The sequence below is a fragment of the Silurus meridionalis genome, chromosome 5 (genome assembly GCF_014805685.1).
Source record: "Silurus meridionalis isolate SWU-2019-XX chromosome 5, ASM1480568v1, whole genome shotgun sequence".
NCBI classification, from domain to species: domain Eukaryota; kingdom Metazoa; phylum Chordata; class Actinopteri; order Siluriformes; family Siluridae; genus Silurus; species Silurus meridionalis.
In genome coordinates this window covers 14,530,057-14,553,848 of record NC_060888.1, presented here as the reverse complement: position 1 = coordinate 14,553,848, position 23,792 = coordinate 14,530,057, and the positions used below count along the sequence as shown (strand labels likewise).

The 23,792-nt window shown below is 37.7% G+C and overlaps 1 protein-coding gene across 1 annotated transcript; it reads right to left on the bottom strand.

The window, feature by feature from the left end:
- Positions 1 to 1,661: 1,661 nt before the first annotated feature.
- Positions 1,662 to 22,721, bottom strand: gdpd2 (glycerophosphodiester phosphodiesterase domain containing 2). The gene is made up of 15 exons (XM_046850375.1): positions 22,635 to 22,721; positions 7,655 to 7,866; positions 6,492 to 6,595; positions 6,258 to 6,351; positions 6,101 to 6,160; positions 5,340 to 5,438; positions 5,081 to 5,174; positions 4,663 to 4,802; positions 4,131 to 4,213; positions 3,893 to 4,052; positions 3,600 to 3,797; positions 3,182 to 3,321; positions 2,658 to 2,805; positions 2,432 to 2,514; positions 1,662 to 2,155 (listed from the first exon to the last, which is right to left on the bottom strand). The coding sequence occupies exons 2-15, from the start codon at positions 7,739 to 7,741 to the stop codon at positions 2,092 to 2,094; spliced, it is 1,554 nt and encodes a 517-aa protein (XP_046706331.1). The 5' UTR covers positions 7,742 to 7,866; positions 22,635 to 22,721; the 3' UTR covers positions 1,662 to 2,091.
- Between the last annotated feature and the right edge of the window lie 1,071 nt (positions 22,722 to 23,792).

Genomic DNA, 23,792 nt, shown 5'->3' with positions numbered 1-23,792 from the left:
TGGCAAATTAAGAAAAAAATTGTAGAAGTCCTGTTAAGCAGAAATAGAAAAAATAAATCCACAAGCCACCAACATTTGGTGCAGTTTAGTCCATTAGTCATTTAGTCCAGTGGTGTCTGGGGAGAAAAAAAAATAAACATTGCTCAAATTACTCAGAGCAAAACCCTAACAGCAGCTTTCAAGCATGGATGAATGGAGTACGCCTAAACATTTAAACCTAAAAAAAAAATCTAAAATAGGTTTTACGATACAAGCAGACTCATGAGGTGTCATGAGGCGTCTGATTAATCCAGATATACACTGGAATAATTTCACATTATTCTAGAATTTAGGATGAATACTTTTGCCATGTGTAAAATTAAAAATGTAACCAGTTGCTCATTAATACTTAATATTTCTACATATTAAATATTTATACCTTTTTAATATTTTAATACATACATTATATATATATATATATATATATATATATATATATATATATATATATATATATATATATATATATAAGGGCTGTCAAAATTAACTCAAATTGATTTTAATGGCAGTAATTCTATTAACGCTTGATTAATGCAGCGTGCATTTCTATTTGACCATTTTTATTGAAAATATAAATAAATATATATATATATATATAAAAGGTGAAAATAAAACACTTCAGTGCAACAAACATTTATTTATGATGTCCTTTCTTTTTATGTTTATAATATATATATATATATATATATATATATATATATATATATATATATATATATATATATTGTATATTTTATAATATATATATATATATATTTTTATACATATATGAAAAATCCACCAAAAAAATTTTTTTTACTGGTTTTACTCGTTTTACTGAAAAACACTCGTTTTACTGAAGTCTTGGATCAAGCACCAAAATCTGCCATGCTGCAAACATCAGTCAACTAAAGCCGTCCATGTGGAAACATGGAAACACAGCAAAAGTTAAGTTTGGTGTCCTGATGATTTACTTAATTGAAAATACCATAGTTACTTTAAAACATTTACAAGAATATTTTGTCTTCATGCTCTATGTTGAGTTTGGTTTCACTCATAATTAACATACGTTTGCATAAAGCATCCATATCTGTCCATGGCCATGTTGATTAGAGTATTAAAAACTTAAATTACATTTATAACATAAAAATGTGCGTTTAAGTTGTGATTAATCGTGAGTTAACTCATTATAATCGTGCGATTAATCACGACTAAATATTTTAAACGACTGACAGCCCTGGTATATATAAAATGTGTTTGTGTATAATATATTCACTATTTGTTTATTTATTTATATTATTTTTTTATTTGTAAAGTATATGCATTTTAAAGCATTTTTATAATATATATATATATATACATACACACACACACACTGAAATACTTCAAACTAAACATTTCAAATTAAAATTATTTTATGTTTCAATATCCAGTTTTTTAAGTCTGTATCCATGATAGCCACAAATTCTTGTCCTTTGATGACAAGCATTGTCACTCACTGAATGTGTTTTTTACATAATTAAAATCATTAAGATATCATTTTTCCCCAATGTTGACCTGTATCTACATGATTTTATTGTGTTGCTTCTGTATAATTGGCTTCTTTATAATAGTAGTTAAGTGCATATCTCAGCATATATTTATCTTATTTTATATTAAGTTATATAATGTCATGTGCTTTTTTTTTTTTTTAATTTTACTTGAATTTTAGTTAATCTGTTCCTGAAAAAAATTAAAAAATTAAGCAAAATCAATGTTTTAATGGAAGTCCTTTCATCTACATATATTTGAATTCTTAAAAAGATATGCTAGAAAGGAGATGAATAAGTAAAGCAGAGATGCATCTCTGATCCACTCACTGATTACATGAATAGATAGTAAGGACTAAAACAGGTCAAAGGTCCTTTTTTTGTGTTTTACACTGAAACTATGTGGCTGATGTACGTGTGATTGTTTGAGAACTGGGGTTTGTGAACTGGAAGCCAATTGTTAGCTCCCATCTACACCTCTGATTTGAAGCACTCATTTTTCATTATGGCACTGTATTTATTCATTCCTCTGTGATAGAACCACTCAGAAGGGAAGAAGGGGGACAGTTCTTTCCGATTCCAGGACAAAAATCTGGTTCCTTGCTTTCCTGTACACAAACAATTAAACACATTGTGTTTAATTACACATAGTGGGTGTAATTATACTATCCTCACTGAACATATTAAAGTAAAAAAAAAAAAAAAAAGAGTAATTGTAAAACACAAAAATGTTTTAACATTCATACATGTAGGATTTTTTTTCTTTGATGGATAGCATCATTGTTTTTTTTGTTTTTTTTACTTTCTTTTACAAAAGAAATATAAATTAATTTCCGAATAAATTGTAGTGATGCATTTGGGTGTAACATTCAAATGAATCTTACCCTTGAACAAAAAACATGGTGATCATCACAAGCAAAGACACCACATCAGCAGTGATCCATATGATTCTGTAAACACTGGGAACCTGAGGAGTTTCATATTCACAACACACCCACCGACCCATGCACACACAGATACACACCTTGTTATAAGGATGTCTTATTCTAATGAAACTATGACATTAATTTCATATGAAACAGAAATTAAACAGGTAAAGTGGAAAATTACCAAATGCCAGTCAGGTTGAGACATGTCTTTAAAGAGATGGCATGTGTTAGTGGTCACTGAACTGGCCCCTGCACACCACAGTAATGAGAAAAGCCAGCGCTGATTCACCACCCACAGGTTGACGGTCACATTATTCCCTGTGATGTTTCTGTACCATAAATGAACAACAAACATGTTTAATATACCTTTTCACCAAAACTGTTTTCGTCTCTATTTCAACCTCACAATTTTCATATGAATAAAGATAATAGATCTTTTAATACAAGAGCAAAGCTGATTTATTCTAGAAAAAAAACATGCATGACAGTGCTCCAGAACAAACAAAAAAAATTAACTACTGAGATCACATAGATATAATGGATTCACGTCATGCTTAGTGAAATAAACTAAATAACCTGAATAATTTCTCTGCTACATACAGCTCACGGAATTTCCTCATGGTGTCAAAATACAGTCTCTCAAGCCAACATTCTATTATGATCATGTCTATGCTTGCCTCAAACAGTGTGCAAGTTATTACACACCTAATCTTTTCAGTACTCATTGCGTTGTAGTTTGCATTAACAAATTGTACATCCAATCCTTCATTATATTTGTAGACTTGGTGGAACCCTGGGGCTTGTTTCTCAACATATTGTCTACAATTTGAAGGAAGCCACCATATCTGAAAGGCAGTACAGAGTGAAGGATTTAGAACTTTAGAATTAGAAAAGCACAGCAAGATTTCAAAAGACAATTAAAAAAAAAGCTTGCCCATAGGCACTACACCTGTGTATTTTGATTTGATCTACAATGTTTATTGTCACAGTGATTAGCTGATATGCACAGTATCTAGAAAATCTAAAAATAAGAATCGGGTATGTGAGATATTTAGCAGAGATCTGCTACTCTGAAACCAGATAGCTGAAAATGAATGCAATACAGTTCTTAAGTTCGGCTTACCAAATTTTTTAAGATGCCAGATTTCTGGATGGTCATAAGTATGTGATTGCAGTCATCATTGTTCTTTAAATCAAAGATCACAGAGATGTTGCGCTCTTTTGCAACAGCTAAGAGTTGTTCGAGGGATGGTACTTTCTGCTCACGTGCAAGAGCCTTGTCCCGTTCCGAAAGTAACGACAATGACCAAAATGGGTTTGTCTGCATGCACAAAACAAAACATTTGTATTCTTAGAAAAATGATTCACATCTCACTCAGGTGTAATGAAACAAAAGAAAAAAATCCCCTGGTTTACCTTGACAAACCATTCGCCTGCATTCAACCTCTGTAGCTCGTCCCATGTGAAGTCACTGCTTGTGTTGTAAGTTCGATTTGGAAACACAAGATCTACGTTAGTTGTCCTCTTCAGAAATTTTTTACCATGGTCATGCATCAGAAAAGGAACATTGTCCTTACTGAAAAGAAAGGAAAAGTCGAATTAGAAAGCAGAGCCAAGACAAATAGTAGAAAAATATCACTTGGATTCGATGTACCTTAGCTGCACGTCTGTCTCAAAGGCTATCACACTGCACTCAGCACTCTTATTGAATGACATGATGGTGTTCTCTGGAGCCAACTAAATAAAGAGATTTACAATGTATTTAATACTTTAATCTTCTTAATCTATGCATATAATGCCACAACATTTTCTCATTATGAAATTTCTACACTACAAAATCAACTACTGTAAGTGACATAACGCAAATCGTGTCTGCAAATCCATCCGATTTAAAGAATATTCCCACATTAGACAACAGGCTTATAAAATAATGACTTTGATTTACTGTCTTACAATCTGGGAGTGATTCCAAAGGTGATTCACTCTAACAGGCTTCAAACTGACAACTGCTTAAAAAAAAAAAAGGTTGTCACACTAGAATAACTAAACATGAAACACATGAACAGATACACTGTTGCAAAACAGCCCGTCAGGTATAAGCAGGTGTAACAAGATACTGGCTACTGTTATCTGTCAAAATAAATACAACACCACATAAATGAACTTTTCAATGAAGCGGTGCTTACCACAGGTGCACCACGATGGCCCACAAGACTGGGTTTCGGGGGAAGTGTATCAGTAAGACATGGACTGTGAATCAAGAGAGGACTGAGGAAAACTGTGAGCAAAACTGCCAAGAATATGCCAATTATGAAGATCTGGGAAACTGTGCCAACACAAACACACCAACATGCAGTGTTTAGTGCTTGTCAGAGTAACAATAAAAGTGAAAAATGTAAAACTTTATCAAGATTTAAAAAAAATATCTCAGAAACGCAAAAATGTGACATAATTAATCACAGTATTAAAATATAATATGTCATGTCACCTAGCCCTGCCGTCTTGGTAATTACAACTGATCTGAACGCTGTTGAGATCCTTACCAACTGCAATCTACAAAATGCCATGAGATATTTATGGGCCATATTGGGAGAAAAAACTCACTAGTTCTCCGAGCTCTGTAGAAACTCTGGAAAACAATCCAGCTGATGATAGTCAAAGCCACAACAGCACCCAAATGCAGAAATGGAGCTGTGGCCTGTATTATACAGAATAACAGAGACAGTGGTACAACAAAATGCTTCTATTTCTGTACTGTCAAGATTTTAGGCATGTGCAAACAAAAGCTGTAAAAATGCCTTAAGTTTTTACTTAAAATGCTTTAATAAAGAGCAGTATACAGCAAAAAATTTTTAGGGATTACCTGCAGTGATAAGTGGATAGTGGACCATTCTGTATCCCAACGTAAGCTCAGTGCAACTACACCAAGCACGACTATAATCAGACCCACAAACAAGAAAACCTGCAGAGTAAAAAAAACAAATAGTAAGCAGTCGTTCAATTAGTAATCATTTAATTCTGTCTAGGAAAGAATGTTAACTGAAAAGTCTTCTAGTCTGAACTTAGTGCATTGTTAAAGGTCATGATTTAAACTTTATCCTTTAATACAGTGGTCCCCAACCCCCGGGCCGTGGACCGGCACCAATTCATGGGTCAATTGTAACGGGGCCGCACAGAAAGAATACATAACTTACATTATTTCCGTCTAATGTATTATCTGATTCTGAATGGTTTTGTTTTGTAAAATTACAGGATTCTCTCCACCACATCTGTCTATGACTCACTCTTGATGCATGTCATGTTACTTGCCTCGGTCACATGTCTTACCTCCATCCGCTACCTTCTTCAAGGGGCTGCTCCGGCCGCTAACACACAATACATTACCGCTAAATTGAAACCCCCCCCAAGCTAGCAAAATGAACAAAAAACATCACAGTGGATTCACATTTATTATTATATTTAGAAAATACCAGTTTTTAATGCCAGTTGTATCATTTTGTTTTGTTGTATTTATCCACCACACCTTAAAGGCCGGTCTGTAAAAAAATATTGTCTGACATTTAACCGGTCCGTGGCGCAAAAAAAAGGTTGGGGACCGCTGATTACAAAAATACATATCTGTACCTTGTGCAGCCAGTGTAACGCCAAAGGTTCTTTGACAGAAATGTGGACCAGTGCGAACACCTGAAACAGGTAGACCACTTTTAGTACAACAAAAACAATGCATTACAGGCATTTACAGAAAGAGAATTATTGTTACAAATCTCTTCTTCATTCTCACCAGGATCAGGAAGCAGTAAGTAGCTAATACTGCTGACAGGATAGTAATAATCATATACCAATTCACCCAAACACTGAAAATACTAAAGGCTTTCCTGTTAAAAAAAGAAAAAGAAATAATGAACAAATATATGTAAAGATAAACAGATTTAAAACGTGTATAAAACACACACACACATATATATATATATATATGTTTGTGTGTCTCTGTGTGCACGTGTCTGTCTGTCTTCACCAGTTGACGTCGTCATGGTCATTATAGGCAACGAAACACATATATATCCAGCCTAGTGTCAAAATGGACACAAAGAAAAGGAAAGCAAACCAACAGCAGCCACACTGTAAAAAAAAAAAAGGATGAGAGAAAAGATGGTACAAGTTTCTACATGAACTTTCACTTGAAATCATACAACCGGCTAAACAGGTAAACTCCATTACTCCCACAAACACGTCAATCTTTCTGTTTGGCTTTTAACAGTTCACATGCATTAGTAATTTATGGATAAAAAAAAAAATCTATCTAACACATTCTTGTCTTTTACAATATGTGCTCAGGTTACATGAATTAAATAATAACTGCAAAGAACCTCCACCTTCTTGACTTGTAGTTAAGATCTACACAGCAGAAATATATGGAATTTCATTCTAATATAAAAGAAGGATAAACCAAATATAAAATTATTAAATGCATTTTACACCTGTTTTAGTCTTATTTAGACTGATTTAGTCATATTTCGGAGACAGATAAAATTTTTTTAACAGTTATTTCTAGAAAAAAAGCAATATGAGAAGAGAAGAGATATTTATAAAATATATTTATAAAATAGAATAGATATTTATAGAAAGAGATATTTTCATAGACTAAAATAACATTTTTGCAGTGCTGTAATCAAGTACCAATAAACGTAATGCCTTTTTGTCTATTTCTGGGACACGGTTAAGAGACGTTCCTCTTAGAAATATTTTTAAACCCTAAAATGACTATTCTCTTTTGATGCACTTCCTACTAAAAACCCCACTAAACCTTTATTTAAATATGGCATTCACAAAATGCTCTCATCTTTATTGTGTAAATATCTAACGTTTGTGTCTCAAAAATTCATACAGCCATGCCCTGACTTCTTCATGTTGAGTTTCGCTCAATCATGAGTGATGTGACACAACATGCTGGATGCATTCCACTACACATAAGCTTTTTGAAATTTCTGAATACATTCTAATTAACTTGTAAAAAAAAAAGATCTTCCGTGCTCCAGTAATCAGGCTTTCAATTAACACATGAAGACTAAATCATCTGTCCGGGAGCGCTAAACCAAGAAACACAGTGTGAATGCTCATTAAGGAAGTATTCAATGAAATTACTGAAGGATAACATGAGAGAAAATGATCAGTGCTCACTTTTTGTCTTCGTTCTTCTGAACGCTTCCAGGAGCAACTGTAAATCCCTCTGAGGCAGGTTCTGGAGATGCCTTCTCTTGAGTGCATTGCGTTGTTTTATTTCTCAAATTCACGCACAGAGTGAAAGGTGAATAAGAGTTCCTTCGTTAGTTCAGGGCAGAGTGTGCGTGCGTGCGTCTCTGTGTAGGTATCCGTTAAATGACAAGCCAGACCTGAACGGCAGAAAGGCAATATATTAATGAAACACACCTCCCAACTTAATAGGCTGCTGACAATGGTTACTTAACACTTGTGAATGACTAAATACAGCTGTGGATCAACAGTTAAATAGAGAAGCAGCAAACATAGTGATGAATCTATTATGAAAGATAAAACATTTTAAAAATGCCTAATTTTAACAACATAATGCAGGGAAAGGTGGTCAAATAACAAATTTATGAGTTAGAAGAGATCTGCATGCCATTTATTTCATAATTATCTAAAGCCATGTTTATATATCATCCTGTGTAGCTACAGATTACAGTATATGGTTTACATTACTAGAGAGTATTTCATGGCCAGAAAAAAAATTCTGAAAATTATCGACTATGGAAAACACACAGCACACCAGCAATTATAGCTAGATTTTATTGAGATACAATAAACATAAAACAATTCAACAATCCTGTGGTCACCTAGTCCATAATATTGGACTACTGGCAAAACTTCTTTAATCCAAGTACACCTGGCCCCCTCAAACCAGAGCAAACTAATTAACTTGCTCTGTGGTCCACAGTGGTATTATTCAGACGATCTAATGATACTACAATATTTTAAATAGATTCATTTTCTCATTAACCTATACCTAGTACCCCATAATGACAAAGAGAAACAGAATTGTAGCATTCAGACCCTTTGCAAGTATTCAGATCCTTTACAACAACACTTGAAAATTAGCTCAGGTGAATCACTAATTAATCATTGCCAAGATGTGTCTACACCTTTGACTGGAGTCTACCTATGGAAATGTTTACTGATTGTACATGGTTGTTTAAATCATGTACAATCAGTAAACATTTCTGGAGAGACTGAAAAGTGGCTGTCCAATGACTCTTTGACTTGTCTTGAAGAATGGCAGAAATTTCCCCAATGCAGCTGTGCAAAGCTTGTTGTATCATACCCATAAAGATTCAAGACTGTAAGTACAGCCAAACTAAGTACTTTCAATTCAACTTAATTCAATTCATTTTCATTTGTATAGCACTTTTAACAAACAGTCTCAAAGCAGCTTTACACAGATAATGTGGTGATAAAAAATTTATATGTTCTTTATAAGTGTAAGTTTGTCCCTGATGAGCAAGCCGGTGGCGACTGTGGCAATGGAAAACTCCCCGAGATGGCATAAGGAAGAAACCTTGAGAGGAAATCAGACTCATCTGGGTTGCACAGAATAGTCCATTTATTGCAGATATACGATGTTGTGGGGTACAGTGATGTGATCAGAAGCAAACTGTAGTCCTGAGTCAATGTAGCAGACTGTTGACATTAACTACAGTCCAAATCCATCCTCAAAGCTCCCGTTTTTACTTTGGAATTTCATGGAACCACCCAAGTCGTTGATGAGAAACCGTCCCCAGCTGCACAGAGTGGCCTCCAAACGAATAGGAGACTATCCAGAGGCAGGCCTGGACAAAGTGGGAAGATCCACAGAGGGAAGAGGGGCAGGAACAGTGGTCAAAGTACTGAGTAAAGCATCTGAATCAGAATCAGAATCAGAATCAGGTTTATTGGCCAAGTGTGTTGACACACACAAGGAATTTGGTTCCAGCTGTTTGTTACTCTCAAAAGTACAGACATAAATAAAAACCTATACATGACAAAACAGACACAACAAGACAAAAACAGACTATACAAGACAATACAGACATACAGACAATATGAGACAGTATAGACAGTGTGGGTATTAAATAGGGATACAGACCAGTAATGTACATAAAGTGTGGGAATGCATGGCAGTGCAAATGACAGTATTGTGTGCCAGGTATGATGAGAGAGTTTACTATAAAACTTATAACTTAAAGCAATAGTGTGTGCAACATATGCAGATAATGTGATGAGTGAGAGTTCTGTGCAGTACTCATAGATATGAGCAGGGAATATAATTATGGTCAGTTGTTAGTGAGGGTGATTGCTTGGGGAAAGAAACTGTTCCTGTGTCTGGCAGTCTTAGTGAACAAAGTTCTGTAGCGCCTGCCAGAAGGGAGGAGCTGGAAGATGTTGTGTCCAGGGTGTGAAGGGTCATTAATGATTTTTCCTGCCCGGTTTCTGGTTCTTGTATGGTACAAGTCCTGGAGAGTGGGCAGGGGGGCACCAATGATTTTTCAGCTGTTTTAACAGTTTTCTGCAGTCTGTTTCTGTCCTGTTTTGTTGCTGCTCCAAACCAGATGGTGATTGATGAGCACAGGACAGATTCAATGACTGCAGTGTAGAACTGTATCAACAGCTCCTGTGGCAGCCTGTACTTCCTTAATTGCCTTAGAAAGTACATCCTCTGCTGGGCCTTTTCAGAATCGAGTTTATGTTTGATTCCCATTTCAGGTCTTGGGAAATGGTAGTGCCCAGAAACTTGAAGTTCTCCACAGGTGACACAGGATGTTGGATATTGTGAGGGGAGTAGTGTTGAAGGATGTTTCCTAAAGTCCACTATCATCTCCACAGTTTTGAGTGTGTTTAGCTCAAGGTTGTTCTGACTGCACCATAGCACCAGCTGCTTCACCTCCTGCTTATATGCAGACTCGTCACCATCTTGGATTAGTCCAATGAGCGTGGTGTCATCTGCAAATTTCAGGAGTTTGACAGTTGGGTCACTTGATATGCAGTCATTCGTATAAAGGGAGAATAGCAGTGGGGAAAGGACACACCCCTGAGGAACACCAGTGCTGACTGTCCGAATACCGGAGGTAACACCTCCCAGTCTCACCTGTTGTTTCCTGCCTGTCAGGAAGCTGGTGATCCATTGACAGATGGCAGGGGGTATAGTAAGGTTTAGGAGTTTAGAGTGGAGGATTCCCGGAATTATTGTATTGAAAGCCGAACTAAAGTCAACAAACAAAATCCGGGCATATGTTCCTGGGCAGTCAAGGTGTTGCAGAATGTAGTTTAGCCCCATGTTGACTGCGTCATCCACCGATCTGTTTGCTCGGTATGCAAACTGTAGGGGATCCAGCAGCTGTTCTGTCATAATACTTACGTTGTTATGTTTATTTATTGTTTAAAATAATTTAAGACATTTCTAGAACTCCGCCTTGAATTTATGGGGTCATTATAGGGTACTGAGTGTAGATTATTGAGAAAAAAATTTATTTGAATAATTGTAGTAACAGGCTGCAACATTACATTTTTTAAAGTGAAGGTGGTCTAAATAGTATTGTACACAAATACCAATATAATTGTATGGGAGCACACGCTGAAAGAAAAGTGGATACAAAGAGTTATGCCTTAAAACAATAAAATAAATGCCTTAATTTAACACATATCTTTATCTTTAATTAAGCATACAATAGCAAAAGCAACTTGAAATATACGACCGGACACGTTCCACCTTAGGGGATGAATTACTGCCAATATTTTGTCCTGTGATAAAAGATTTTTTGATTACAGTAAGTCAAAAAAAGTTTGGCATGCTATACATGTGTGGATTCCTTCAAAAAACAATTATCAGTTATAACAAGCAGGCTACAAGAGTTTTAAAACATGGTATGCATACTTCAAGTAACAAAAAGAAAAAAATAAAACAGTAAAAATAACACTGTTTTCAAAAACTACACTTAGCTATGGATTCTTGCATCTTTCATGCTTCCATGCAGACATTTTTTCAAACTTTTGAGCTTTATACAAAATAGGGGCTTTGAATTCAAAGGTATCTATTTCAACTCCACTGTTCTAACACGATGATGATTATGCAAGTATATTATGATATCCATTTTTAAAATTGTCCTTTAGACAGGTTTGTTCCTGCAACATAGAAGTATTTGCTTATAAATGTCCAGATAAGCAATTATCATGCTGGTATAGTACGGGTGTAACGGTATACATATTCATATTGAACTTTTCGGTACAGGTTTTTTTATTTCGGTACACATGTATAACGAATGCAATCCTTTTAACATGCAGAACAGAAAGTTAAAATTTTCGTTCCCTCAGGAACGTATAAAGTGGCGGACTACAAGTTTGTTTAGTCTCCGCCTCGCACTTTTAAAATCTTAAAATATAATCTGACCATAAGTATGAATTATATATATATATATATATATATATATATATATATATATATATATATATACACATATACACACACACACACACACACACACATATATATACATACTTAGATCAAAAGGTGCTGGCTATCTGTTGGTTCCTCAAATAATGAAGACTACAGCAGGGGGCAGATCTTTCTCTTATAAAGCCCCACAGTTATGGAACAGCCTTCCAATCAGTGTTCGGGACTCGGACACAGTCTCAGTGTTCAAGTCGAGGTTGAAAACTTATTTATTTAGTCAAGCCTTTTATCAGTAGATTTTTCTTAGGTAAAGGCACAGATCTGGAGGGAGCATGGATATAGAGTGTTTGGTGAACTGGTATATTTGTATGCTGTCGTCCCCTCACATTCACACGTTCACTCAGGTTTGTTGACGGTGGTGTGGTGGGTCGTCTCTTATCCCAGAGATCCCTCATGTCTGTGTTACCTTCTGGTTCTCCCTTTTAGTTATGCTGCCATAGCGAGTCTTGCCGGAGTCCAAACTGCACAGTGACATTAACTTTCATACACCAATAGTTACACTTAATAATCCATATCCTTCTCTCTCTCTCTCTCTCTCTCTCTCTCTCTTTCTCTTTCGGTCGAGTTAAACATGCTCCTGAGGCTCCAGTGACCACTGTTCCTGCCCCTCTCCCCTCCATGGATCTTCACACTTCTGTGCAGCTCGGGACGGTCTCTCATCAACACCTTGGGTGGTTCCATATAATTCCGGAGTAGAACGGGTGCTTTTGAGGACGGATTGGACTGTAGTCGGTGTCGGCGGTCTGCTGCACTGACTCGGGAGTGCAGTTTGCTTCTGATCATCATCACTGTACCCCGCAACTTTGCATATATGCTTCAAATGGACATTTGGTGCAACCCAGATGAGGATGGGTTCCCTCTTGAGTCCGGTTCCTCTCAAGGTTTCTTCCTTATGCCATCTCGGGGAGTTTTTACTTGCCACAGTTGCTCATCAGGGACAAACATACTTACAAAGAACATATTTACATTTAATCACCACATTATCTGTGTAAAGCTGCTTTGAGACAATGTTCGCTATACAAATAAAAATGAATTGAATTGAATTGAATATCGCTGTGGAGGATTATTGGTCCACTCCTTTACACAGAATTGGTTGTAATTCAGCCACATTGCATGAACCACATTTTTATGGTCATGCCACAGCATCTCAATAGGATTCAGGTCAGGACTTTCTCTAGGCCACTCAAAAGTCTTCATTTTGTTTTTCTTTAGCCATTCAGAGGTGGACTTGCTAGTGTGTTTTTTTTTGGTAAACAGCAGAATTCATGGTTCTATTTATCACAGCAAGTCTTCTAGGTCCTGAAGCAGCAAAACAGCCCCAGACCATCACACTACCACCTCAATATTTTACTGTTGGTATGATGTTCTTTTTCTGAAATGCGGCATTACTTTTACGCCAGAAGTAATGGGACACACACCTTCCAAAAAGTTCAACTTTTGTCTCATCAGTCCACAGAGTATTTTCCCAAAAGTCTTAGGGTTCATCAAGATGTTTTCTGGCAAAACTGAGATGAGCCTTTATGTTCTTTTTGCTCAGCAGCGGTTTTCATCTTGGAACTCTGCCATGCAGAAATGTTTTGCCCAGTCTCTTTCTTATGGTGGAGTCATGAACACTGACTTTAACTGAGGCAAGTAAAGGCCTGTAGTTCTTTGGATGCTGTTGTGGGGTCTTTTGTGACCTCTTGGATGAGTCGTCCCTGTGCTCTTGGGGTCATTTTGGTCGGCCGGCCACTCCTGAGTTTTTCTTTTGGCATCTTGTGCGTTTAAAAATCACCATCGGTGGAAGCTTTTCTCCCGATGCCATGCAGCTCAGAACACATGTGAAGTGCATTTTTTCATGCCCGGTTGTTTTCAGCGTGATGAATGATTCGGATTTCCTGTTGACAGTCCGAGTAAAAGGCAGGTCAAACGTCAGAGGAACCTCATCCATATTTATGATGTGGTGCGGCCCAATTCAGTGGGAGCGCACCCAATTTAATACCAATTTCATTGGTCTAATGTTATGGGGCTCAGTTTTTTGGCATGAAGCTTGTGAAACCGGGAAAAACCCAGGAAAAATCCATAAATTAGCCGCTTAGTTGTTTAAGCCGTGGGGTTCAAAGCGTGGGGAAAAATTATCGGCTTATAGTCCGGAAAATACGGTAGTTTCTTTCTCATTTGTTTCTGAATTTCTTTGGATCTCGGCATGATGTCTAGCTTTTGAGGATCATTCACTTCACTTTATTAGGCAGGTCCTATTTAAGAGATTTCTTGATTGTGGACAGGTATGGCAGGATTTAGGCCTGGGTGTGGCTAGAGAAATTTAACTCAGGTGTGATAAACCACAGTTTTAACAGGGGGACACTTGGGACACTTGGGACACAGGGCCATGTAGTTTTGGATTTTGTTTTCCATCCATAATAAAAACCTTAATTTAAAAACTGCATCTTGTGTTCACTTGTTTTATCTTGTACTAAAGGAGGCAAACAAAAGTGCGGATTAAGGTGACTTGATGTGATGTAATTGCCATTAAAGTGTCTATGTGCTTGTGTAAAAAAAAAAAAGGTAAACACTGTGCTAGTCTAGTTCAGTTAGACTTCCACTAGTGGAAGTAATGCAAATAAAAGTGAATATTTGTATTCACTATTAATGTGAATAATACAGCGAAGGAAGTGAGACAGAGAGAAGTCCACGTACTAGTTGCTGGGTGTCTCTTGGTTTAAACATCCGAATGGCCTGCAGGAAGAAGCTCCTCCTCCTCCTCGTTCTCTCTGTGTTTGCTTTTAAGGAGCGGAAGCACTTCCCTGAACACAACAAATAAGAGAGTCCATTGTTGGTATGGCTGAGGTCCTTCACAATCTTCCTGGCAACCACATGCTGTAGATGTCCTGCAATGTAGGGAGTGCGGTGCAGATGGTAGGTTCAGCTGACCGCACCACCCTCTGGAGGGTTTGTCTGTCCTGTATGGAGCATGGTGCTGTTCCCGAACCAGGAAGTGATGCTACCCATCAGGACGGTCTCAATGGTGCAGGTGTAGAAAGTCTTTAGCACCTGAGAGGGTAATTTAAAGTCCCTTAAGCATCTCAGATAGTACAGACGATACTGAGTCTTCTTTACCAGGGTGTCGATGTGACAGGACCAAGACAGGTCCTGTGTGATGTGAACACCTAGGTACCGGAAACTGTCCACTCTCTCTACTGGGTCCTGTTGATGTTTAGCGGTTGGTATGACCGCTCCTGCTTCGTGCTGAAGTCCACTATCAACTCCTAAGTCTTGCTGAAGTTCAGAAGATTGTTCTCCTGGCACCATCTCTCCAGGTTTTTATTGTCCTGTAGGTAGGCCGTCTTGTCATTGTTGGAAATGCGGCCCACCTCAACAGTGTCATCAGCAAACTTGATGATGGTGGTGGAGTTGGAAGTGGCCACACAGTCTTGTGTGTACAGTGAGTACAGCAAGGGGCTTAAAACACAGCCCTGAGGAGCTACAGTGCTGATGATGAGGGTGAATGAGGTGTGTTTGCCCACCTGTACGGCTTGTGGTCTGTCAGTCAGCAAGTTGGAGATCCATTGAGACAGCGTCAGGCTGAGTCCCAGGACCTCAAACTTAGAGGTGAGTGTGGAGGGAATTATGGTGTTAAACGCTAAATTGTAGTCCACAAACAGCATTTTCACATAATTCCCTTTTCTGCAGCCCAGGTATGCATAATGTAGTGGATCCAGTGTGTCTGGTAATAAGCTGTAATGTCTCCGACCACTCTTTCAAAGCCCTTCATCACTACTGAGGTCAGAGCTACAGGGCGATAGTCTTGAGGCAAGTGGGCTGGGGTTTCTTTGGGACAGGAACAATGGTGAACTGTTTAAAGCATGAGGGGATAACAGACTATTCAATGGAGAGGTTGAATATCTCATTGAACACCGGTGATAGTTGGTCAGCGCAGGCTTTCAGAACCCGACCTGTGATGCCATCTAGTCCTGCTGCCTTCCTAGTGTTCACTCTCCTGAATGCCCTCCGCATGTCATGCTCTGAGATGGTGAACGTGTCTCTCTCTCTCAGCTTGCATGCTGTTTGTGCTGCCAGCACAGTTAGCTGCAGCCTTGAAGCGAGCATAAAAGGTGTTTAGCTCGTCTGCCAGAGATGCGTCCGCATTCCTCATTCTGGAGGATGGTGTATTCTACACATGCATGAAAAGGCTAAAGAAACCATAGTGCTAGCGTTAGCCGCTAACCAGGAAGTGGCCAGCTACTAACGCTAACTCTATGGATTCTTTAGCGTTTAATGTCCAGTTTCAAGATCTCTTCTTGAAAGTAGAAATTCCTGACAATTCCGCATATCGAGGTAGCGAATTAATAAAAGATGGAAAGAAATAAAGACATTTGTTAAAGTATGCTGAAATAAGTAACAAGTAAGAAATAAGAACAGTTAAGTAGAACATATTTTTAAATATTATATATTAAATGTAAAACACACACAATCTGTATTGTGCCAATCTAATCGATTAATTAATTCAATCAATATAATAAAAAAAGTATATTATTGATTTCAATTATTATATATATATTTTTTTATAAAATAACATACCCCTAACCATACCGGAATTAAATCGAACCATGAATTTTGTGTAAAATTACACCTCTGACATTAAAATTTCCGGCAACAATAAACATTTATGCAAATCTCTTGACTGTACTCCCTAAATTCCATCAGAATGTGGACTTTGGCACCAGAGGGGAAAACATGCAGGATTTTTTTTATACACACATACCGGGCACATACCAAGCGAAGCCCCGACCCCATCTCAGCTACTTAGAACACATCTATACGGACCACTTAACAGGCGTTCAAAACCAGCTCAAAAGCAGGTGAAAACTTGGACAGCAGGAGCCATCTCCCTGCTTCCAATGCCCTGACTGAGAGATGTTTATGGAGGCTGTAACCAATAGCAACTTCACAAACTTGTTGAGTACACATCAATGACCAGCTACATCAGCCAGGGCATTGATGATGTCACTGTCTCCAAGAACATCATCTTACGCCCCAACCATTAACCGTGGATATTTGGAGAGGTGTGTGTACTACTAAAGACCTGAGACTCTGCATTCAGGGCATGCGTCAAGGTAGTCCCAAGGACAGCGAGGGCTAAACTGTCCCGGGACAACAGGCAGAGTCTGAGAGTGCACATGCCCAGAGTATCCACAAATTCTTCACAGACAGCGGTGACTCGGCGCATGTGGCAGGGCATCCAAGCCATCACCTACTACAGGAAATCATCACCTGCCTGTGACAGTGATGGCTTTCTTCCAGATGCACTGAACAGATTCTGCACCTGTTTCAAAGTGTAGAATGACCACCTCTCCTTCCAATGAGCAGGTGCTTCATTTGTCTCTTCACTGCTGATGCAGAGTCAATCCGTGGAGAGCTGCGGGACCAGACAACATTTCGGCAGCGTGCTCAGTGGATATGCAGACAAACTGGCAGATGTTTTCACAGACATCTTCATCATCTCTATGAGCAGTGCTGTTGTCCCAACGTGCTTCAAGACAGCGACTATCGTTCCCATGCTGAAAAAAAACATTTGCGTCATGCTTCAATGACTACTGTCCTGTTGCACTCACCCCTATCATCATGAAGTGCTTCGCAAGGCTCGTCATAAGGCACATGAAGACCCTGCTGCCCACAACGGTGGATCCGCTGCAGTTTGCATATCGCTGAAACCACTCCACCGACGATGTTATGTGCACCACACTCCACCTGGGCCCCACTCAGCTCGAACACAATTCATACGTACGAATGCTGTTCATAGACTTCAGTTCAGCATTCAACACCATCATTTCTCATCACCTGATTGGGAAGCTAAGCCTTTTAGGCCTGAACATTTCCCTCTGTAACTGGATTCTTTACTTTATGAGTGGAAGACCTCAGGCAGTCTGGTTCACAAATAGCTCCTACAAAACCAGCCCACTGAGCCCTAGGACCCCTCAGGGTTGTGTACTCAGTACCCTGCTAAGTACCCTGCCGTTCACTCAGCTGACTCACGACTGTGTAGCAATGCACAGCTCCAATTACATCAATGAGTTTGCTTACGACACGACCATGCCGGGTCTCATCAGCAAGAACAACGAGTCAGCATACAGAGAGAAGGTGCAGAGATTAATTGACTGATGTAAAGCCAACAACCTGTGTTTGAACGTAGACAAAATTGACTGCTCGCCCGCTGAACATCAACAACCATTCCATGGAGATCGTGGAGAGCACCAAATACCTTGGTGTTCACCTGGTGGAAACCCTTACCTGGTTCCTCAACACCTACTCCATAAAAAGGAAAGTCCAGCAGCGCCTTTACTTCCTGAGAAAACTGAGAAAGGCACAGCTTCTACCACACATCCTCACAACCTTCTACAGAGGTATTATCAAGAGCATCCTAAACATTTGCATCACTGCCTGGTTTGGGAACTGCACTGTCTTGGTGCAAGACACTACAGCATATAATAAGGACATCCGAGATCATCATCAGGGTCTCTCTTACTTCCATAATGGACATTTACGCCACACGTTGCACACACACCTCTCACACAAACTCCACTCTCCTGCTGTCTGGAAAGAGATACAGAGGCATTCGGGCCCTCACATCCAAACTGTGTAACAGTTTCTTTGCACAAGTCATCAGACTACTGAACATGAAGGAACTGGACTGATAAACCCACACACACACACACAACCAACAGAACTGTGTTGGCGCAAACTCCTGTTTGTTGTTATTTGATGCAGCACCTTGATCCTGGGGAAATGTTTAGTTTTTAATGTGTGCTGCACTGTATATTGTTGAAATGACAACAAAGCCTACTTCACTTCACTCTATGGTATAGTGATAGCATTGTTTTTAATGTGCCTAGTTAATTGCTAAAAATATGACACACCAGTTTAAAATACTTACATCATATGGAAAAAAGTACAGTATTGAGAAAACTGACTTTTCCAGCCATATCTGGTTACCAGCTGGAGGCACACAATTGTATAGGATTTTTTACATTATATATATTTTCTAATATTTTTATATTAGATATATTTTCTCTTTATCTGAACTAGGAGACCAAAACTTGTTCAAGACAGATAATACCTCAGTAAACAACTAATGCTTTCTGACAATATGGTTTATACAGTTTAGGTTAGAAGAGCTTGAATGGCCTGCTATGGAATTCTGACCTCTACCCTACTGTAAATATTTTGGATGAATCAGAAAGTTGACTGCACCCTAGGCAACCTCACTCTAATCCTGACTTTACTAGTGCTCTTGTATTTGATTTAGCTAAATCTCTACAACCATACATCAAAACCTAGTAAAAAAAACTTTCCAGGAAGATTATTATAACAGCAAATATGGACTAAATGTGAAATGAGATGTTTAAGAAGTACATATAAATCTTAAGGTCAGTTTTTCAGAAACTTTGTGTACCAGATGTATGTTTCGTTTCACACTGGCATTTCACATTAACACTGCTGACTATCATTACACTACATAACTGAAGAAAAAAATGCATATTTTTTGTCCTCTTTAAACATTCTAGTTTTGTTTTTCTTTTTACCTTTTTAGCCGTTTTTATCCTGTCTAACGTGCGTGCCTTTGAGATATGTAAAGCTAGCCAACTGATTTTTTTTGTACAACTCATGGTAAATCATATCTGCACATACATGAACTAACAGATCTCCATGACTGGCAACGGTCACTGTGGAATTAACAACAAACAGCGGTCATGGTTTTTCCTTACATTGAGTAAGCACTGTTCAAATTTACACCTATTGCTCCTGCCAATGGATTGTTGTGGCATCATTTTACATCACACTTCTGAGCTCTCATGGGGTGAATAGTTCAATATTGCAAGCCATGTCATCATTAAACTAACAAACTAAACTAACAACTATAAGCATCTTTTAAAAAAAGTTCATAAGCTCCCATCAGATAAATAATTACCTATAGCCATTTTTGTCATACATTGCTCAGGACAGTTATAGCTATCCCACAAAAATAGTCTTGCTGGATCTACAGGCAGATTGCAGACTGCCAGTTTTTAACCCCTGGGCATGGGTGTCCAAACCTGCTCCTGAATCTCTACTGCATTGCACAGTTTAGTCCCAGTTCTAAATGAACACAGTGGATTAGTGATATCTGAACATAAAACAGAGAATTAAGCATTGCTTATCTGCTAACAAACAATCAGCCCTGTGTATTTAGAGGTAGGGAATTAATTGATATTAAAAGATGTTAGGACACCATCTGCACCACAGATCACAATAGAAAAAGTCAGATTTTCGACATTTTAGCTTTTCTCTGGATCAAGAGCTATTATCATGGACCGCTGAATACTAAAGACAAAGATTAAAATGTGTTACTGCTGCAAGCGCACCTTTTGTCAACAAACTGTGCTATTTGAATAATAACTGCACAATCAGAATTCATGCATTTCCTGCTTATGAAGCTTAGCCATACAGGCCGGTACAAAATCTGTTTTCCATGTAATGCTGTCAGTGGAAAACACAAAGTGCACCACAAAACTACAACGGTGAACTTGTTGCACTAACCTTGACACAGAGTTTGATTCTATAGAACAAATCTGCAACTATGTAAAAAAACAAAAAACTCTTTTACTACAGGCAAAAGTCATGCAAATTCAGTTAGGACTTGATGAAACATTTAATCAGTGCCTGCCAAAGGTTGGGAAACATCTAGTCTTTAATCTTTTTTAAAGACACATGCATGTTCCTTTTGTTTATATGCAACATACTGGGATATTTAAAAAGGTATGAAGATTTACTTTGATCAAACAATTATAAATGTACAGATATTAAACTTTATTTTCATTGAAAAATCCTCCCTTATCATAAATAACAGCTTTACACACTCTTAGCATCCAGACAGTTCATTTTTCTAAACATTTAGCAGAAACACTTTGTCATCTTGTATAACTTGCTTAAGGTTTTCTTCATAAGTTGGATTTTTCTTTCTGACCTTGCAATCCAGTTCATCACAGAGCAGGCTTATAGGATTTAGGTGTAGTGACTAGACAAGCCAAAGCTTGGATGTGTACTTCAGGCCATTATCTAATTTTACAATGAAGATGGTTCCAATTAGCTCTAGTCCAGACGGAACGGCATAGCATTAAATTATAGAATGGTAGCAATGTTGGTTAGTATTACCAACTTATCCACCTTCCCGGCACCATTTGTGCTACTGTCTGGTAATATTTCTCCTATTCTCTGTCTAACATTAGTTCTTATAGAGCTTTCTTCTAGTCACTAATTCTTGTGTGTTTTTGTCTTTCACCTAGACTGTGGCATATAAACAAAAGGAACATGCATTTGTTTAAAAAAAAAACAACAAAAAAGACAAGGTATATTTAAACTTTTACCAGACACTGTATATTATTTCTGACAGTGAAAACCACCTTCTGCATTGTGATGACAAGATAATGACTGAAAACCTTAAGCAAGCATCTACATTCCATTAACACAAACACAAACCTACATTTGATGTTGTTTGGGAACAATTTGCCTTAGTAACATAGTTGTCCAACTGACAACCATGTTCCATTACTAGTCTAGTCTGCCTAGGCTTTAACATCCTTTATTTTAGTTCCATATCCAGTTCAATTCAAAAACAGGTATCTAATGCTAACATAGCCTCAGGCTTACAGAAAGTAGGCAGCTAACAATTTTTACAAAAAAAATCTGTCCATGCTGTCCCTTTAAATGAGTCTGTGCTCTTGATACCCTCAGATTTTACTTTTATTGACCCAAAAGCTTTTGCACATATTCTATTTTTTTAATAAGTGTACAAATATTTACATATCTAACTGCACTTTGTTAAACTGCACAATGTACTATGCAACGAAAAAGTTATTAAAACAAAAAAGGTATAAAAGTCCATTATTTCTTGTTCTTTGCTTACTGCAGTGGATCTTTGATGCTTTTCTGCTGATCATGGTTGTAAAAAGTGATCATTACAATTACTATATATTTCCAGGCAGCTCAGACCATTCCGGTCAGTCAACAAAGTGTTTTTCACACCATTCTGCGTAAACTCTGGAGACCATCATGTGAAAATCACAGTTTACTCAATTCAGCCTATCTGGAATCATCAATCATCTACAATTATATGTATTTTTTGTGTTCTGTAACATAATCAACAGCTTGGACGTACAGGTGCACAGATGTTCTCAATTAATCGCAGCTATATTTTTAAACAACTTGGGCTTGATTAAGCTTGTATTGGATTTAGATGGATTGAACAATCTGACTGCTATTGCTCCCCTTTATTGAAGATGCACACATTTATAAATGAATGTGGTCATACAGAATTGCTGTGTACTCTATTACTCCAACTACTTCTCACTTGTTTCTTATGAAATGATTGAACTAGTCTGGATACTAGCATCATTGTCTGTTACAGATTTATGTTCCTTGTCTACTTGAAAGTCTTTGTGAATAAAAGCGTTTGTTCGAAATGGTTTAGTCAGATCTGGCAACATACAATATCAGTTCACTTTAGATGTACAGCCTCGGAGATAAGCTTTTTAGAACGGGCTTTAAAAAAGAATAATGTTAATACTAAAAAAAAAAAAAAAAAACTATAGGTAATGCATTCTAAAGTGTAATTCGTTAAGCCGGTGAACGGTGAAAAGCACGTACCTTAGAAACGTACTTCGCGAACTGAACTTCGCCAGCATTCCTTAACACAGCAACACACTTCAACGTCCTCCTCCACTTAGACTGTTTAAAACACACACACACACACACACACACCCAACCAGCGTGTCAGGATTTGAATGCTAATGATACTACGTGATTGAGATTTCTCCAGAACACGAAGAACAAGTTGTTAAGGAAAAACCTACAGATTTGTCTTTAAAAAAAAAAAAACTCCTGAAATTCTAGAAAATATAAACACAGTAGTTATTTCGCAAGTGTAAAAAAAAATTAAATGGTATGTTTTCCATTACATTCCTGTGGATCTACATTGATGGCATTTCTACTTTTCTGTACACCCTTAAATGTATTGGCTTAAGCATGCCTTTGTCAGCCTGTGTCCCTAACAATATAGACATATCACTAAGTTTCTTAATTTAGTCTCTTCACCTGACTTTGGGGTTCTGTATAATGGCTACAAATGTAGTTGCCATTGTAAATGTAGTTGGATTAGTGAACATAACAGAGCATACAATAATATACATTTACAGAATTTAGCAGATCAAGTCGAGTCAAGAAACTTTTATTGTCATGTCTACCAAATACAGCTGACGCAGTACACAGTAAAATGAGACAACATTCCTCCAGAACCCTGGGGATACATTAAACAACATAGAGCTACAACACACAACATAAAGCTACATAACAGAACACAGAGAAAAAACTAAAGTAAGTGTCCTTGCCAAAAAAATGTCATCACGAGCAACCTAGTGCAAACAGTGCAGACAAAAACCAGTGCAGACAGATAACACAAGACAGTGTGGGACAGATACACAAAACACAAAATTGTGCTGACCAGTAACCCATTGTATACTTTGATTATACAGTAATGTGCAAAAGAGGACTATAAAGGACTATAAACAAGAAGGACTATAAGCGAGAGTATTCGTAAACAAACACAATGCAGTGCGAAAGCAACTGTAGCAGCAGTCGAGAGGTGCAAAATCAGCATGTAAACATTATAATATGATAAAATATAAATAATAAATGTGAGTGAGATGTGAGATGATTAATGAGTGTGTGTTGAGTTTAGGTTGTACAGTTCAGTAACACACAGTTGAGTGTGTGTGTGTGTGTGTGTGTGTGTGTGTGAGTTTCTGT